At 64.5% G+C, this 15,747-nt stretch overlaps 1 protein-coding gene across 1 annotated transcript; it reads right to left on the minus strand.

The window, feature by feature from the left end:
* Nucleotides 1-4,324: 4,324 nt before the first annotated feature.
* KLF16 (KLF transcription factor 16) lies at nt 4,325-15,432 on the minus strand. Its single transcript, XM_035287530.3, has 2 exons — nt 14,892-15,432; nt 4,325-6,605 (listed from the first exon to the last, which is right to left on the minus strand). The coding sequence occupies exons 1-2, from the start codon at nt 15,346-15,348 to the stop codon at nt 6,304-6,306; spliced, it is 759 nt and encodes a 252-aa protein (XP_035143421.1). The 5' UTR covers nt 15,349-15,432; the 3' UTR covers nt 4,325-6,303.
* Nucleotides 15,433-15,747: the final 315 nt, after the last annotated feature.

Consider the following 15,747-nt stretch of genomic DNA (forward strand, 5'->3'; position numbering starts at 1 on the left):
CGCCATCTTAAGCCCCAGGGACCCGCGGCGCCAGGGCTGTCTACGGCGCGCCTGACCATAAAGAAAAGCCCCTCGGGGCCCGCTATTGTTCATTTGCATATCGTTTCCATTCGTGAGTATATTAGCGTAAAGCGCCCTCTGCTGGACGAGGACAGTTCTGCGGGGAGGTGGCCTTAAACCTGGACCAGGTGAAACCCACCGGTGAATTACTCCGTTGACATTCTTTAAAACCCCCCTCTCCCTGGTGCACAGCTGGCTCCCAGGAAACGCCTCAATCTCCCCCAGTTGGACTCTTGTCATCAGCCTAATGATCAGGTCCACATTCACTCATTGGTTCAACAAATATTGAGCACCTGCTGTATACCAAGCCGTGCACTGTCTAGATGGTGCATGTTTTTTGTTTTTTTGAGACGAAGTTTCGCTCTTGTCACCCAGGCTGGAGTGCAATGGCGCGATCCTGGCTCACTGCACCTCCGCCTCCCGGGTTCAGGCAATTCTCCTGCCTCAGCCTCCCGAGTAGCTGGGATTACAGGCACGCGCCACCATGCCCAGCTAATTTTTGTATTTTTAGTAGAGACGGGGTTTCGCCATGTTGACCTGGATGGTCTCGATCTCTCGACCTCGTGATCCACCCGCCTCGGCCTCCCAAAGTGCTGGGATTATAGGCTTGAGCCACCGCGCCCGGCCTAGATGGTGCGTTTTAACAGACAAACGGGGAGCAAGGCTGAGATGGTGGGGTAGGCCCACGTCTTCACGGGAAGTTTAACCAGGTGCATTTTGGTGGGATTGTAAAATAGTGCGACTGCTGTGGAAAACAGAAAAAACTCAAAATGTTAGTTTAAGAGACAGGGTCTTGCTCTGTCACCCAGGCTGGAGTGCAGTGGTGCGGTCACGGCTCACTGCAGCCTCGACTTCCTGGGCTCCGGCGATTCTCCCACCTCAGCCCCCCGAGTAGCTGGGACCACAGAAATGCACCTCATTCCTGGCTAACTTTTTGTATTTTGTGTATAGATGCAAAAAGTTAAACAGTTACCATATGAGCAACTCTATTCCTGAGTGTACACCCAAAAAGAATAGAAAGCAAGGTCTTAGGCTGGGCACAGTGGCTCACGTCTCTAATCCTGAAACTCTGGGAGGCCGAGATGGGCGGATCACTTGAGCCCAGGAGTTCAAGGCCAGCCTTGCCAACATGGTGAAACGCTGCCTCTACTAAAAATACAAAAATTATCTGGGTGTGGTGGCGGGCACCTGTAGTCCCAACTACTCGGGAGGCCGAGGCAGGAGAATCGCTTGAACCTGGGAACCGGAGGTTGCAGTGAGCCGAGATTGCGCCATTGCACTCCAGCCTGGGCGACAGAGAGAGACTGTTTTTTTTTTTTTTTTGAGACGGAGTTTCACTCTTGTTGAAACTCCCGAGGTGGGATTACAGGCACGCGCCACCACGCCCAGCTAATTTTTTGTATTTTTAGTAGAGACGGGGCTTCACCATGTTGACCAGGATGGTCTCCATCTCTTGACCTTGTGATCCACCTGCCTCGGCCTCCCAAAGTGCTGGGATTACAGGCTTGAGCCACTGCGCCCGGCCCGACTCTGTCTCAAAAAATGATCATCATAGTAATAAAATGGTTAGGATGGCAAATTTTATGTCACGTGTGTGTGATTTTACAACAATTATAAATAACTGACAGGGTGCCGTGAAGGGGTGACGTGGGTTGGGATGGTCCATGGAACTCTTCGGAGCTGTCCCATCACCGGCAGTGGAGGGGTAGACTCCTTGGCATGGCTCCTGCCATGCACGGGAAGCGAAGTCTCATTTATGTGACTGCTCCATCCATGCCAGCTGGTCTTGGTCATTCACTGAGCAAATACTTACTGAGACCTACTGTGTGCCAAACAACGCTAGAAACATCCTGAGAGGGAAGAGCCCCACCCTGGCGGATGTGGTGGTCGACAGGGAGGCAGACGGTGAGTGAGTGAGACGGCGGCAGTGAGGCAGAAGGTGCTTTAGGAGCAGAAACCGAGGACCCTGGGCTGAGGCAAGGGCTGGTCTGGTCGGGGTAGTTCTATGGGAAAGGCGGGATTTGTGCAGTTTTAAAGAAAATTAGGGGCCGGGCACAGTGGCTCACATCTGGAATCCCAGCACTTTGGGACTTGAGATCAGGAGTTCGAGACCAGGCTGGCCAACACAGTGAAACCCCTGCCTCTACTCTACTAAAAATACAAAAATTAATCAGGCGTGGTGGCGCGTGCCTGTAATCCCAGCTACTGGGAAGGCTGAGGCAGGAGAATCGCTTGAACTCAGAAGGCAGAGGTTGCAATGAGCTGAGATTGCGCCACTGCACTCTAGCCTAGATGACAGAGCGAGACTGTGTCTTCAAAAAAAAAAAAAAATTTTTTTTTTGAAGGAGCCAAGCAGGTCTCCAGGCAGAGGGCACAGCCCCACAGTCCCCACAAAGGCCCTGGGGCAGGACTGCGCCTGGCGTGTTGGATAAACAGCGAGGAGGCTGGTGTGGCTGGAGCAGAGGGAGGAGGGAAGGGCAGGGAGAGGACAGGGCAGGTTGTGCAGAGCCCTGTGGGCCTCAGGGAGGGCTTGGGCTTTGCCGGAGAGGTCGGTGGGAGCCATGGAGGGTTGCTGGGAGAGGAGGAGCCAGACTTGCCCCAGGTGCTCACCGACACCCTCTGGTGGCCGTGGAGAGGACAGACCGTGAGGGCAACCAGGACACCAGGGCTCGAGGGTGACTGCACTGATTCGGGGAGTCTCGATGAGAGTAGACCGGGTGGAGGCTTTTAAAGCTGGGAAAGGCAGCTGGATTCCGGATGTATTTTGAAGGTGGACTCCAGGGAGGTTTCAGATGAACCAGATGTGGGTGGTGAGATCCCCAAGGATCTTGGCCTGTGCACCTTCGAGGATGGGGCTGTCCTGACTGAGGAGGGGGTGCAACGAGGGCAGCCTGGGGGTGGGAGTGACACCCAGGAGGGTCAGGGTCCCAAAGGCACCGAGAGGATGGTGCCCTTTCCGGGCACGTGTGTGTTTGGGGTGGGTGACAGGGTGTAATTCAAAAGCCCAATGCGGCCAGACGAGGTGGCTCACGCCTGTAGTCCCAGCACTCGGAGAGGCCAAGGCAGGAGGATCACCTGAGGTTGGGAGTTCAAGACCAGCCTGACCAACACGGAAAAACCCCGTCTCTACTAAAAATACAAAATTAGTCCAGCCTGGTGGTGGGAGCCTGTAGCCCCAGCTACTGGTGAGGCTGAGGCAGGAGAATCCCTTGAACCTGGGAGGCGGAGGTCATGGTGAGGCAAGATCACGCCGTTATGCTCCAGCCCCGGCAACAAGAGCGAAACTCCATCTCAAAAAATAAATACAAAAATAAAAGCCCAATGCGAGTATGTCCGTCAGAAATTGAGGGGCGAGGCGAGTGTAGACCCCACATTCTGGACATTTTGCTCCAGAGGGCCAGAGAAGCAGGCAAGAGCATGAGGGACAAGAGGGTCCACGGGGTGACGCGGGTGGGGTGTCTGGTGGAATGGGAGGGTGGGTGGGAGGCTGCCCTCGAGTAAAGGGCGGGAACCCGGCACCCAGGTTGGGGAGAGGTTGGGTGTAAGCCGGCGCGGGCCGTGCCACCCCAGGGGCGGGCAGCAGGCGTAGCCCAGAGCTCCGCAGGTGTGTGGGAGGGGGTGCCCTGCCCCACCCCAGCCCCGCGGGCCTCCAGGCTCTAGGGAGCACTGCGGTGAACAGTGGTTTCCTTCTGGGGAGGGCTTCCAAGCTGTCACTGGCTTCTCTATGCTCCCCCAGCACCGCCCCCCGCTTCCCAATTCCCACTGGGGGAGCCGGTACACAGTAGACGCTCAGTATGGAGCACGAGGGCCTGGAGGGCAGCCAGGGGACCCTCCGTGGAGGCGCCTGTCCCGCGCCGGCGAGCAGCACCCGAGCAGCCCTGGGTGCACGGGCTCCCCCATCCGCAGCGCCGGAAGGGGCGGGCGGCTGACGCCCCCGGGCGCCGAGTCACCGTGTCTCGGTTGCCAGGCAACGGGGCAGGCGGGAAGCCGGGCAGGGGGCGCAGCTGCGCCAGGCGTGGGTGACACCGGGACAGCGAAGCGCGCTCAGCTGCAGGCAGCCCCCTCCCCGGGGCTTGCTTGGGGCGGGGCATTTTGCGTCTCGGCCAGAGGGGCCTGGCCAAGACCCCCTTCACTGGTCCGCTGCCTCAGTTTCCCCACGAGGTGGACGAACTTGGGGCCACACTGGTGGGTGAGACAGAGGGGTTCAGAGCGTGCCCACACGCTGGGGGCTGCCCGGGAGAGACCACGGCCACACACAGCGGAGTGAGGTTTAAAAAAGGGCTTGTTTAATTAATTAAATACAAGGTTGAGCCCAGGCAGGGCGGAGGAGGGGGCGCCACCCACAGAAAGCACAGGTCCCCCGGAGCCACCTCCCCCGCTAACGCGGGAACCCGGTCCCAGCGACCCGCGGCTCCTGGAGGAGTGGAGCGGACGCAGGTCCGTCCAGGCCCCAGGAACCCCACCCGCCCCACCCCTGCTGCAGACAGGCCCCTGCCGGGGCGGGGCCCACCAAGACACACAAAGGAAAACGGGGCCCCAGCCCCCCACCCGCCCCCACAGACTAAGGCATCTCGCTAACGCTGCCGGAGGGGGGTGTCAGGCCAGGGACGGAGGCCGTGGGGGGCTCCAGAAGAGCGTCCCCGCCTCCCTCCCCCCAGGTCCCCAGGCCCCCATCCCTGGATCCTGCCAGGCGGGGGCTGGGTCCCGGTGCACACCAGTGCCACCCAAAGGCCCCCTGCCCCCAAGCGAGAGGCAGGAAGGTTCTGGAACCAAAGGGGGAACCAAACACCTCCCGCAGCCGATGTGGGGGACTCCACCTTTCTGGGTCTCGGACATGAAACCTGGGACCCTTCTCATTCCAGGCTGCAGTCCTCAATACCCCCCAAGAGGAAATGCAACCCAGGCCACAGCAGGACGACCCCTGGCAAGGACATGAAGGTGGCCCCCGAGGGACAAGTCCCCACCCACCCAAGAACCCCCCCCCCACAACCTACTCACACCCCCTGAGGATGCTGGACCACCCACAGGTGCCCAGAAGGAAAAAATCCGTGCCTGAAAAAATATTCTACCCGGTGCAAAAAAAAACGAGCTACCCCAGGGGGCTGCACAGCCAGCCCTCTGCTTCCAGTCCACGAGGAAGACCTCGGCCACGGGCCAGGGCCCACCTCTTCCAGGCACCCAGGATTAGGAGGGGACGTCGGGGGAGCGGGGCCAAGCCCGGGAGAGAAGAGACCCCGGCGGGCATGGGCTCTACGGCCCCACCTGCAGGCCAGGGAGGGCAGTGCGGCCCAACACTGCAGGCCTCGGAAAATATAGCTGATTGTCACGTGATGCCAAAAAGCCCAAAGCTGGCGGCGGGGACAGGAGGGCCAGGCCCGGTGCCAGCCTCCCCTGCAGGCTAACACCCAGCCACCCACCCAGACAGGGGACCGGGGCCCCACCCCCGAGGAGAGAGGGAAATAAATAAGCTGGCTTCCCTCCGGACCCCGATGCCCGCCTCCCGCTCCCTACCCCAGTGAGTCAAGCGTTCTTTGGAAGAACCCAGAGTCCCCCCCCCACCCCACCCCCGCCATCCCAGATCTCAGAAGCAAGACCTGGAGCCCCTCCGGACATCCTAACGCCTCCCGACCCCAGCTCTACCCTCGAGGTCTGGGGGGCTGGTCAGCCCCTACCGTGGGCAGAACCTGTGGACACCTGAGATAGAGTACCCGAGTGGGGGGCGGCCGGGCAGCACCCCTGTTTCCCTGAACTACTCCCATGGCTTTCGGTAGGGTGGGGTGGGGTGGGGTGGAGAGAGACAGGGGCTGTGTCAACCCCTGGCTCCTGTATGGCTGTCTGCACACTTCATCCCAACCTGCAGGGACAGGGCAGGGGGTGCCTTCCCTGGGTCAGCTCCCAGAAGCCCATTCCACCCCCAAACCCCACCCCGGGAGGGGGGCAGCAAGGGGTGGTGGAGAGGAGAGGGGAGGACCTCCTAGCTGCCCCCGGGGACCCACTGCACAGATGGGGAGAAAGTATCATTGGCTATTTACAGACACAAGCCCCGGTCACCCCTCCTGAGGGCCACCTCTGAAGTCAGGCAGCCCCAGGTCCAGTATCAGGCCCCTCCTCGCTCTCTGGAGGTGGCAGCGGCATCTTCAGGGTTTGACCCTGGCTGGAAGGGACCAGGGCTCCCCTTGGGTCCTCACCATACCCCTGGACGGCAGAAGCATCCTGGCGGTCAGGGTGGGCTGGCCGAGGGCCCTACAGGCCGGCGGGGGCAGGGCTGGGCGCGGGGCTGGGCGCGGGGCTCCCGGCCAGGCTGCAGGGCAGCGAGTCGCTGGGCGAGGTGCTGCGGGCACCCGGGCGGCGGAGCAGGTCCGGGTGGAAGCCGGGGTGGCGGCGGGCGTGCTTGGCCAGGTGGTCGCTGCGGGTGAAGCGCTTGGAACACAGAGGGCAGGAGAAGCGCTTCTCGCCGGTGTGCGTCCGGTGGTGACGGGCCAGCTCGTCGGAGCGGGCAAACTTCTTGTCACAACCCTGCCAGTCGCAAGCAAAAGGGCGTTCCCCTGGACAGAGAGGCAGAGACGGACAGCGGTCAGTGCGGGGGCGGGGAGATGGACACATTCCATCAGACCCCAAAGGGTGGGGGGCATTTGTCCCTAGACGCTGAGTGCTGGGGGTCAATTTAAAACAGGGAGAAGTGACAAGAGCACAACGCCTACCCACCCTCCGGTGGCCCCACAGGACACCCTAATGAGCCACCCTCTCATTTCCTACCAGCTCTTAGAAAGGACTCTGCTAGCGGTTAGGAAAACCTACAGACCCCCAGGCCGAAGCTCCCCAGGCCCGCCAGCCTCTAGCCCCAGGCAGAGGACCCTGGCAGGGATGAGCAAGGGCCTCCCAGGGTCTGTCCCAGGCAGACAGTCTCAGAACGCAGGCTGTTTTTGCAGCACCGGGGTCAGGCTGTCCCTCCCCTTCCTGAGGGACATTCAGAGACCTGTGTGTGTGCATGATCCCAACCACTACCCGCCTCTTCCAAATGACCACCTGGGGTGCAAAGACTGCATTAAGGGGGGCAGCACCGTGCAGCTTGCCTCCCTCCTGGCCCCTCCGCGAGCAGGGGGATGTGGAAGGAACCCGCACCCACGGCTGGTCTTGGCCCCGGCTCTCCGAGTGGGGTTAGAGGGAAAGGCCAAGGCAGGCAGGCAGGCAGGGTAGCTCACAGGGAGGGGAGGGGGAAGGGGCGGGGCCCGGCGGGCTGAACTCGCCCGCCCCAAAGGGACAGATGGCGCTGGGCAGGGGCGGGCTGCCACCCGGCCACTTCCTCCACAGTCCCCTCCCACCGCCAAGGCCAGGCCTTGCCCATCCTGCCCCCAACCTGCCGTCGCCATCCCGGCCTGCCCGTGTGCCTCCACCCCGTGTGGGTCTCTGCTTCAGAACGGTGCCACCCCAACCCTTTTTAGCCAAGCCTTACGCCCACAGCATGTGACACCCATGATGTCAGCGTCTCCCCAGCAGACAGGGGTCTCCAGTGACTGGGAAGGGCAGGTCAGTCCACCCGGGCCCCGGAGCAGGACAAAGGGCCCCGCATCCCTGAAGCCCGCACCCTTTTGAGCAGGTCCCCGGGACCCTGGCATCCCTAGAGGTTGATGCCCCAACATTCCAGGGTTTTGCAGGGTCGTTTGTGTGGACGGAGACTGCTCGAGCCCCTCTCGGCACTGCCTGGAGCCCTGAGTAGCAAGGGAGACGTCAGAACCAACTCCCCTGGGTAGCCCCAAGGCCTACGCTCAGGGGAGCCACAGCAGGACCAGGGCAGCCAGGAGGGTGGTCACCCGCTGGTCCACACAATGGGCAGCCCACACCTAGCACTGGTCACTGCTCTGGCCCTGGGAGCACTTCCACTGTCAGTGGACAAGTGCAGCCAGGCCGGGCTTGGTGGCTCATGCCTGTTATCCCAGCACTTTGGGAGGCCGAGGTGGGTGGGTCAGCTGAGGTCAGGAGTTCGAGACCAGCCTGACCAACATGAAGAAACCCCGTCTCTACTAAAAATACAAAATTAAGTGAGCATGGTGGTGCATGCCTCTAAGCACAGATACTCAGGAAACTGAGGCAAGAGAATCGCTTGAACTCGGGAGGTGCCCGTTGCAGTGAGCCAAGATTGCACCAGCACACTCCAGCCTGGGCCACAAGGGCAAAACTCCTCAAAAAAAAACAAAAAAAAAGCCTGCAGCCACCCAGGCCCCGAGAAGAAATCAAAGCAGGGACCACGGTGAGGGGGTCCCAAGGTGACCAGCGCCAGTGAGAGGGACATGGCCACACTCAGAGTGACCCCGTGACATCTCTGCTCTAAGATCAGGGGCTGCCCTGGGGAGCCCGGCTGAGGAGGGGTGAGCGGTCCGCTCACTGAGGGACACCAGCGATCCCCCATGACCCAGGAAGGGCTGGAAGAAAAAAACTTCCTTTCTCCGCATCCCATCCCTCCTTCCTGCCACACCCCGACACCCTCGGAAAAAAACAAAAGAGGGCAATCAGGGGCCAGCACCCCCTGCCCCCCCGAGAGGTGGTGAATCCAGGAAGCTGGAGAACTGTCCCCAAGACCAGCAGTGGCCCCAAATCCCTGGGGCTGCCTGCTCCACACCCCAAGCCTCCCCCAAGCCACCCAGGTTACAGTCAGCAGCAGCTAGAGGGGGGTCCCCCGGGCTGGGGGCCGCCTAAACCAAACAGGCGCAGAGCAGTCATGGAAAGGACCCCACTCCCATCTCAACCCCACTGGGCCCTGCCGGATCCCAAGGCCTCAGTCTGGGAAGGGGGTCTGGCTGTGGGAGCGCCGCTAAGGCAGACCACGGGATGGGGGCGCGCGCCCCTCCAGGGGCCACACCTCCGTGTCGCCATCTTGCAAGGCACAGGCGGGGAAGCGACAGGAGAGAAGGCGGCACATCCCACGGCTGGGTGCCTGGCAGTCAGTTCACTTCCCCTTTCAGGGCGCCGGGGCTGGTCCCCGCCCCCCTCCCCCAGTTCCACTTTGCGAGGAGCAGGTTGCCGGGGGGGCGAGCGGGGCAGGGCGCGCGCAGCCGCTGGGAACACAGCTGCCGTACACGGCTCGGCGGCGACGGGGACATCCGCAGCCCCAGCCGGCCCCACTCACGTGGTCCCGCTCCCGCCGGGGCCAGGGGGCCCGGGCCAGGGTCGCCTGGCCGGCCTGAGCTCCTGTCAGCTCCGCGTGCTCGGAGGCTGGGGCGCGCACGTGGGTGGCGGGGTAGGGCGCGCACGTGGGTGGCGGGGTAGGGGGTGCACGTGGGTGGCGGGGAGCAGCTGCGAAATGCCAGGCCCTGCCACCCTCTCACACAACCCGCCGGCAGGGAGGAGGGCGGGGTGAACCTCTGGGGGCCCAGCCGGCCCCCCAGCTGCAGCCACCCGGCTGCTCGGCGCTACCTACCTGTCTGGGAAGTGGCGCCGGTGGATGCGGTGGGCGGGGCCACGGTGGACTTGACCCTCTGACTCAGGCTGGGCCCGGGTGAACTCGGGACAGCCTCAGAAAAATGGAGGCCAGGAAGTCCTGGAAACCTGGCCCGGCCCCCCGGAGCCGGCAGAGGAGGGGCCTGGAGACGGGACTGCTCCCTGGGCCCAGGTTCCCACCGGGAAGCCTCACCTCCTGAGCTTGTCTGGGGGCGTGAGGTGGGGAGGGGAGCTGCGGGCGGCCAGGGTCCTCAGGTCCCCCTAACAGGTGGGGTGGGCTCTGCGGGGGAAGTGGGGGGGCGCAGGGGGGGAAGCCCAGCCCCAGCTGCAAAACAAGCATCCGAGGAGAGCCAGGAAAGGCTGGGGCTGGGGGAGGGGAGGCCAGGGAGGGGCGGGGGCTCCTGAAGGTGACCCCTGAGCCGGTTCCACAGAACCTAGAGGGAGCCGCTTCTGGGAGACGTTGCAGAAGGAGGGGAACGTGGGTGCTGAGGCCCCACCAGCCTGGGGAGTGGGGTCTTGAATACCATCTGGGCCACGGCAACCCCCACGCCCAGTCCACCGCCAGCCCCCCGCCCCCGCCAGCTCCCCGATTCCCCAAAGCCAAAGTTTCCCGCCCCCCCCATCCCCACTCCTCCATCAGCGTCCCCTTTCCAAGCCCTCGGCCATACACCCCCATGTCAATCCCTCCCCTCCCCACGTGCCACCCGCCACCCAAATCCCATCGCCTTCGGGATCGTCCAGACCCCACCCTGCCCCTCCCAGCTCACGCCCGGACTAGTGCAGTAGTCTGGTAGCTCCCGCCTGGGCCACCCAGACTCCGCGTGGCTCTCCAGAGCTCCGCCCAGGGTCAAACCCCATCCTGCCCGGAGCTCCTCGGAGCAGTACTGCTCCTCACAGTGGCCTGGCGTCCCCCAAGTGTCCTTGGTCAGCTCCTCTGTCCTTGTGCCAGGCGCCTAAAAACGCTTGCGTCTTGTGGGTGTAATATCTGTGCCCCGAAGGCAGGCACTTGTTCACAGCCAGGTCCCCAGCCAGGCCCGCGGCCATGCCCAGCACAGGCCTGGCATACAGCAGGCGCTTAATGCGTATCTGTGGAAAGGCGCATGCAGGCCTAGAGAACGAAGCTCCACCAAGAGGGACGGCAGTGTTTGCTCAGCATCTCCGGTGCCCCCGTCCTCCCCGCCCCCACCCAACCACCACTACCCCCCTTCTGCATATAAGGAGGCCCACTTGAGGCCCAACCCAGGCCGGGACCTCCTGACCTCCTGCACCAGACTCTGAGTACCTGGGGCTGGCAGGGGGGGCAGCAACTCCCGCAAGGGCCCTGGTGCCCTTGGAACCTCTGTCCCAGAAATGGCCTGAGCCAGGGCGGCCCCCCCAGTCTGCACGGGTGGTATCATCTGCATCCTCCCCGTCGATCTGAGCTGCTTTTATCAGAGAGGCTGGGTGGGGGGTGGTTATCGCCCCCCACAACCTTGGAGGAGCCCTGCCCCAAGCCGCCAGCTGGGGCACCTGCAGGCAGTTCCAGCGGCTCTCGGCACTCTGCCGGCTGGAGAGAGGGTGGGTGCGGGAGGGCAGTCCCTGGCCCCCTGCCCTCCACCCACTGTGGCCTGGCACTGCCCCTCCCTGGCCCTCCACAGATAAGCTGCCAGTTCTCCCAAGCTCTGCCCACCAGCACTGCCATCCCGACCCTACAGGAGCTCATAGTTCTGCCCGGGGGTGGAGGGGAGTATACAGGGTGGGGCATAGCTGCTTCCCTCTGGAACCTCAGTTTCCCCACCCACCTGTCCTCCTGGGGCCCTCTTCAGCAAAACCTCAGAAACCCAGGAGGCGCTCAAGCACCGCCTGCGCACCTCGTCCCGAGGGTCTCCCTCCACCCCAATCTGTAGCCGGCACCCCTCGCTCCCTCCCGCGTCTCATCCTGCCCTCCTCACCCTCTCCGATCCTAATCCCTTCTCCATAAACGGATTTTCCTCTGCAAAGCCCGGCCTGCCTCTGCCGCCCCCAGCGTCCCCACCTGGGGATTAAATGCAGACCTTCACCTTGGCGAGGTGCCCCCTCCTCCCCAGCTCAAGTCCCGACCTCCAGTTCCTGCCCCAGAACCACCAGCACACCCTCTCTTCCATTCCCTGCCCCACCCAGCCCGGTGGGCCTCAGGCTGCCTCCTCCAGGAAGCGCTGTCCGTCCTCACTGGCAACCCTGTTGCCCCCCCCCCCCCCCCACCACGAACACAGTTCCCTAAGTCCTGGGGCGCAGGGACTGGGATGCTTGGCGCTGGCCTTCTGCGGGGGGCACACCAAGATCCCTCTCAGATGCAAATGAACGGGACTTACAGAGACAGTAGGGTACAACGGGGTGACCCTGCAGCCCCTGCGACACCTGAGGACATTTGTAGTTGTCACGACTGGGGGGATGCCGGTGGCATGGAGTGGGTGGAGGCAGGGACGCTGCTCAGCACCCTGCAGTGCCTAGGACGGCCCCACCCCAGAAAACCATCAGGCCCCAAATGCCTCAGTAAGTGCAGAGGGGAGAAGCCCTAGATGACCCCTTGCGGGTCTGAGCCCCTCTCCTGGGGAGTGCGTCGGCAAACCCTCCGGAGGCACAGGCTGGCAAAGCGCTGGGCACCGGGACGCCGGGGGTGGGGAGGCCCCTCTGGGGATGCAGGAGGTTTTGAGCAGGGAGCAGACAGCCAGCCTCTCCTCCCGCCCCCGCCCCAACTCGCTGGCTCTCTCACGCTCTGTAACCATAGCAACGGCGTCAACATCTCCCACAGCTTCCAAAGTCCTTCCCCGCCCCACGCAGGGGGGAGAGAGAGTCGCTGAGCTAGGAGAGGGGCTGTGGGCCAGACCCGGGGGACGGGAGGAGCCGTCCTGCCCCTGCTGCCCCCATGAAAAAAAAAATCCCACTGTTCCTCTGGCCGCCTGGCTCCCAGGGCCAAACCCGGCCGAGATGATGGCAGCACCATGCTTTGCACGGGCGGGGCTCCGCCTGTGTGCCTCAGTTGGCTTATCTGTAAACATGTGTTCCCTTTACAGAGGAAAGGCATCCCAGGCAGGGGTGGGTAGGGGTGGAACCCCCTTCCCAATGGCCCCATGAGCAGCCCTGCCGCCGCCACAGACTCTGGGGTTCCTCTGATCTCTCTCGACCTCCACTCAGGGACGGCCCTGAACTGGGGCTCCCTCCCAAAAAAACACACGGCCTTCCTGTCCCCGAAAACCAGCTTAATGGCTGCCATCCCCCCCCAGGGGGGCTGAAAAAAAACCTCCCACTAAGAGAGGCCGTTTACACAGACCCCTGGGCAGGCCTGGGGGCCGGGGAGGCCTGGAAGGGGAGGCTGGACAGCAAGTATCCCGAACCCTTTGGATAGCGAACCCAAGGGCCTGGGCCCAGGACTGCCCTCCTAGTACCCGAACTGGGATTGTAAAGGGGGGCTTTGGGACGCGCACAGGCAGGCTCCCAGGGGTGGGGGAGGGTGCCAGGAGATGCACGCTGCCCTCCCCCACCACGAAGGATGGATGGCGGTGCGTCATCTGCACCACCTGAGATACCAGCCTCTGGCCCCCCAGGACTGTTTCTCACTGGGACCCCGGGACAGCAATAATGCCTTCCCAGGACTGTGAACCCACACTACCCTCCCTGCTGGCTTAGGGACCACTGTCCCACTGCCCGGGAGTCTAAGGAAGCGCCCCTCACCACTGTGCGAGGTGGCCACCCCGTCCAAAGACCCAAATGGAGCTCTCAGGCCACGCCATTTGGCATAGGAAGGATGACCTGGGCAGACAGGTGGGGGCTGCTTTGTCAACAGGCTCCCACTTCAGCCCCTCTGCTCAGATCGCCACTCACCCCAGTGAGCCAGGGCATTCCTGGACCCCTGCCCACCGCTGCCTCGCTATCTTCACAGACCACAAAACGTCCCTCCCCTCGGAGATACACGGACCCCACTGCCCTCGGACAAAACAGGTCATACCCTCGGACCCTCCGCCGAGGATGGTGGCTCAGAAAACGCAGATCCCACCCAAGTCCCGTCCTGATGCCCTCAGTTCCTGTCTGTCTCCAGGTGGGCAGAGCCTCCAGGCCCCGGGCACCAGGACGGGGACTGAGCCAGGGGTGTAAACAGAGAACACACCATCGCCCCCACCCACCCTCCTGCTCTCCAGCCTCAGGCGTCCCAGCTCGGCTCCCCACACCCCAAGGATGGACCCTCAGTTCTTCCACCAGGCATTCGAAGCCCCTGCTCATCTCAGCCCCACCACCTGGACAGCCCGCTTCCCTTCGGCTGCTCCTCGCGTCCCTACAATCCGAGCCCACCGACCCAGTCCCCTGGAGTGTCCGGCCGCCCAAAGCGCCCCCCGCTACGACTATGAAACACAGGCCGCATCGCACCCTTGACCGGGATGAGAAAATCGAGACTCAGGTCAGGTAGAGGTCCTCTGTTTGGGGGCAAGGCCAGAACGCCAAGCCCAGGTGCAGCCCCACAGCCTCCCCCCGGAAGGGACAAGCACCTCGAATGCCCAAACCCGGGAGGGCCATCAAGGCCGACCGTCCCGTCACCCAGTCCAAACTTCCACTCCAGAAGGTGGGACTCCAGGAGGGGACAGAGTGGAAAAAATATGGCCAGGCTCATCCGGCTGCCGGTTCCCCTGGCCGCCCCCGGGGCTGCGCTAGGAGGGGCGTTGCTGTAGCCGGAGCGCTCCCCGCTCCAACCCTGCGCACCATCCCGCCAGATAGGGGTGAACAAATACGCCGGGGAAATACACGCAGCGTGGACCCGAGTCCCTCGAAGGGTCCCGTAAAGTCTCCCCGCCCTCGACTCAGGTCCACACTCCCAGCCGCGCCTCCCCCTCCTTGAAATACAGAGAACGCAGAGAAAACGTGCCGGGCTCCCTCATCCTGGCCGCGCGCCAGGAGCTCTGCCGACCTCTGGGAAGAATCCGCGCGGCCACCCCGGAGGCGACGACGCGGTTCCTCCTCCATTTTCACAGATAAGGAAACTGAGGCTGGGGGAGGGGGAGAACCCAGAACCTCAGAGCCGGATGCTGCAACCACAGTGCCCACCGCCCAGACCAGAACGCAAAAGAAAAAAAAAAAACGGAACAAGGCGCACAGAGAGGGAGAGGTGGTCTGCATAGGACTCTCGCTCCCGCCGGCGGACCCCGCTGGGGCCCCGGAGCCCCCGGCACGGCCGCCCGGGCGGCCATCCGCGCGCCGCCCGACCGCGTGGCCGCCACGCCCCCCGCGCGCGCCCCACCCACCGAGGCCCCGCCCTGCCGGCCGGCGCGGCGGCGGCCCGGGCGCGCCCCCCTCCCCGCCCCCCACGCGCCACGCAGTTTCGGGGTCCCGGCGGGGGAGGGGGCTCGGGCGGCCGCCCCCGCCCGGGCCGAGATCGCGGCTGCGCTCACCTGTGTGCGTTCGCAGGTGCGACTTTAGGTGCGAGGACTTGTAGTAGGCTTTGGCGCAGTCCGGGAAGGGACAGCGGTGGCTCTTGGCGGCGGCGGAGGGCGCGGCGCCGGGGGCGCGGCCCGAAGACGGGGACGAGGCGGCGGAGGAGGAGGAGGCGGGCGAGGCGCCCCCCGGGGCGGCTCCCGGCCCGCCGCGCAGGTCGGCCAGGATGCTGGCGGCCAGCAGGTGGGGCGCCGTGGCGGCGCCGGGGCCCGGGCCGGGCACGGCGGGGGGCGGCGGGGGCAGCCCCGGGGTCCCTGGCGAGGCGGCCTCGCGGCGCGCCGCGAGCACATCCAGGCCAGCGGCGGGGCCCGCGCCCTCGGGGCCAGGCCGTCCGCGGTGCACCACGGCGCCCGAGGAGATGGCCATGAGCACGTCGGCGGCGAAGTAATCCACGCACGCCACGGCCGCCGACATGCCGGGCAAGGGCGCGCGGCGCGGCGGACGGAGAAGAGGCGGCGGGAGCGGCGCCCGTCCGGCCGGCGGCGGCTGCTCGAGTGCGGGAGGCGGAGGAGGAGGAGGAGGCCAGGCGCGCGCCGCCGCCGCCGCCCGCGCTCGGCCTGCCCCGCCCCGCCTGACGCGCCCTGACGCACCGGAGCCCGCGGGGGCGGCCACAGCCCGCCCCGCCCGGAGGACGCCCCCTCGGGGCGCCGCAGCCACGCCCCCCGCCCGGCGCGCCCTCCACCACTCTCCGAGCCGCGCGCGGCCTCCGGGGGCGGGGCTCCGACCGGAGGAACCCGCCCCCCGGCGCGCCCACACCGGCCTCCGGGAGCGCCCAGCGTCTTAGGCCCGGAGCGCGTCCTCCCGGCGCTGGGG

This window comes from Callithrix jacchus, chromosome 22 (assembly GCF_049354715.1).
Source record: "Callithrix jacchus isolate 240 chromosome 22, calJac240_pri, whole genome shotgun sequence".
Classification (NCBI taxonomy): Eukaryota; Metazoa; Chordata; class Mammalia; order Primates; family Cebidae; genus Callithrix; species Callithrix jacchus.

What these genes read in the sequence shown, in the direction of transcription:
- KLF16 (XM_035287530.3), bottom strand. Translation starts at nt 15,348, where the DNA reads ATGTCGGCGGCCGTGGCGTGCGTGGATTACTTCGCCGCCGACGTGCTC. An exon ending in GCACCTGCGAACGCACACAG is followed by an intron (nt 6,606 to 14,891) that starts GTGAGCGCAGCC and finishes CTCTCTGTCCAG; the next exon opens with GGGAACGCCCTTTTGCTTGC.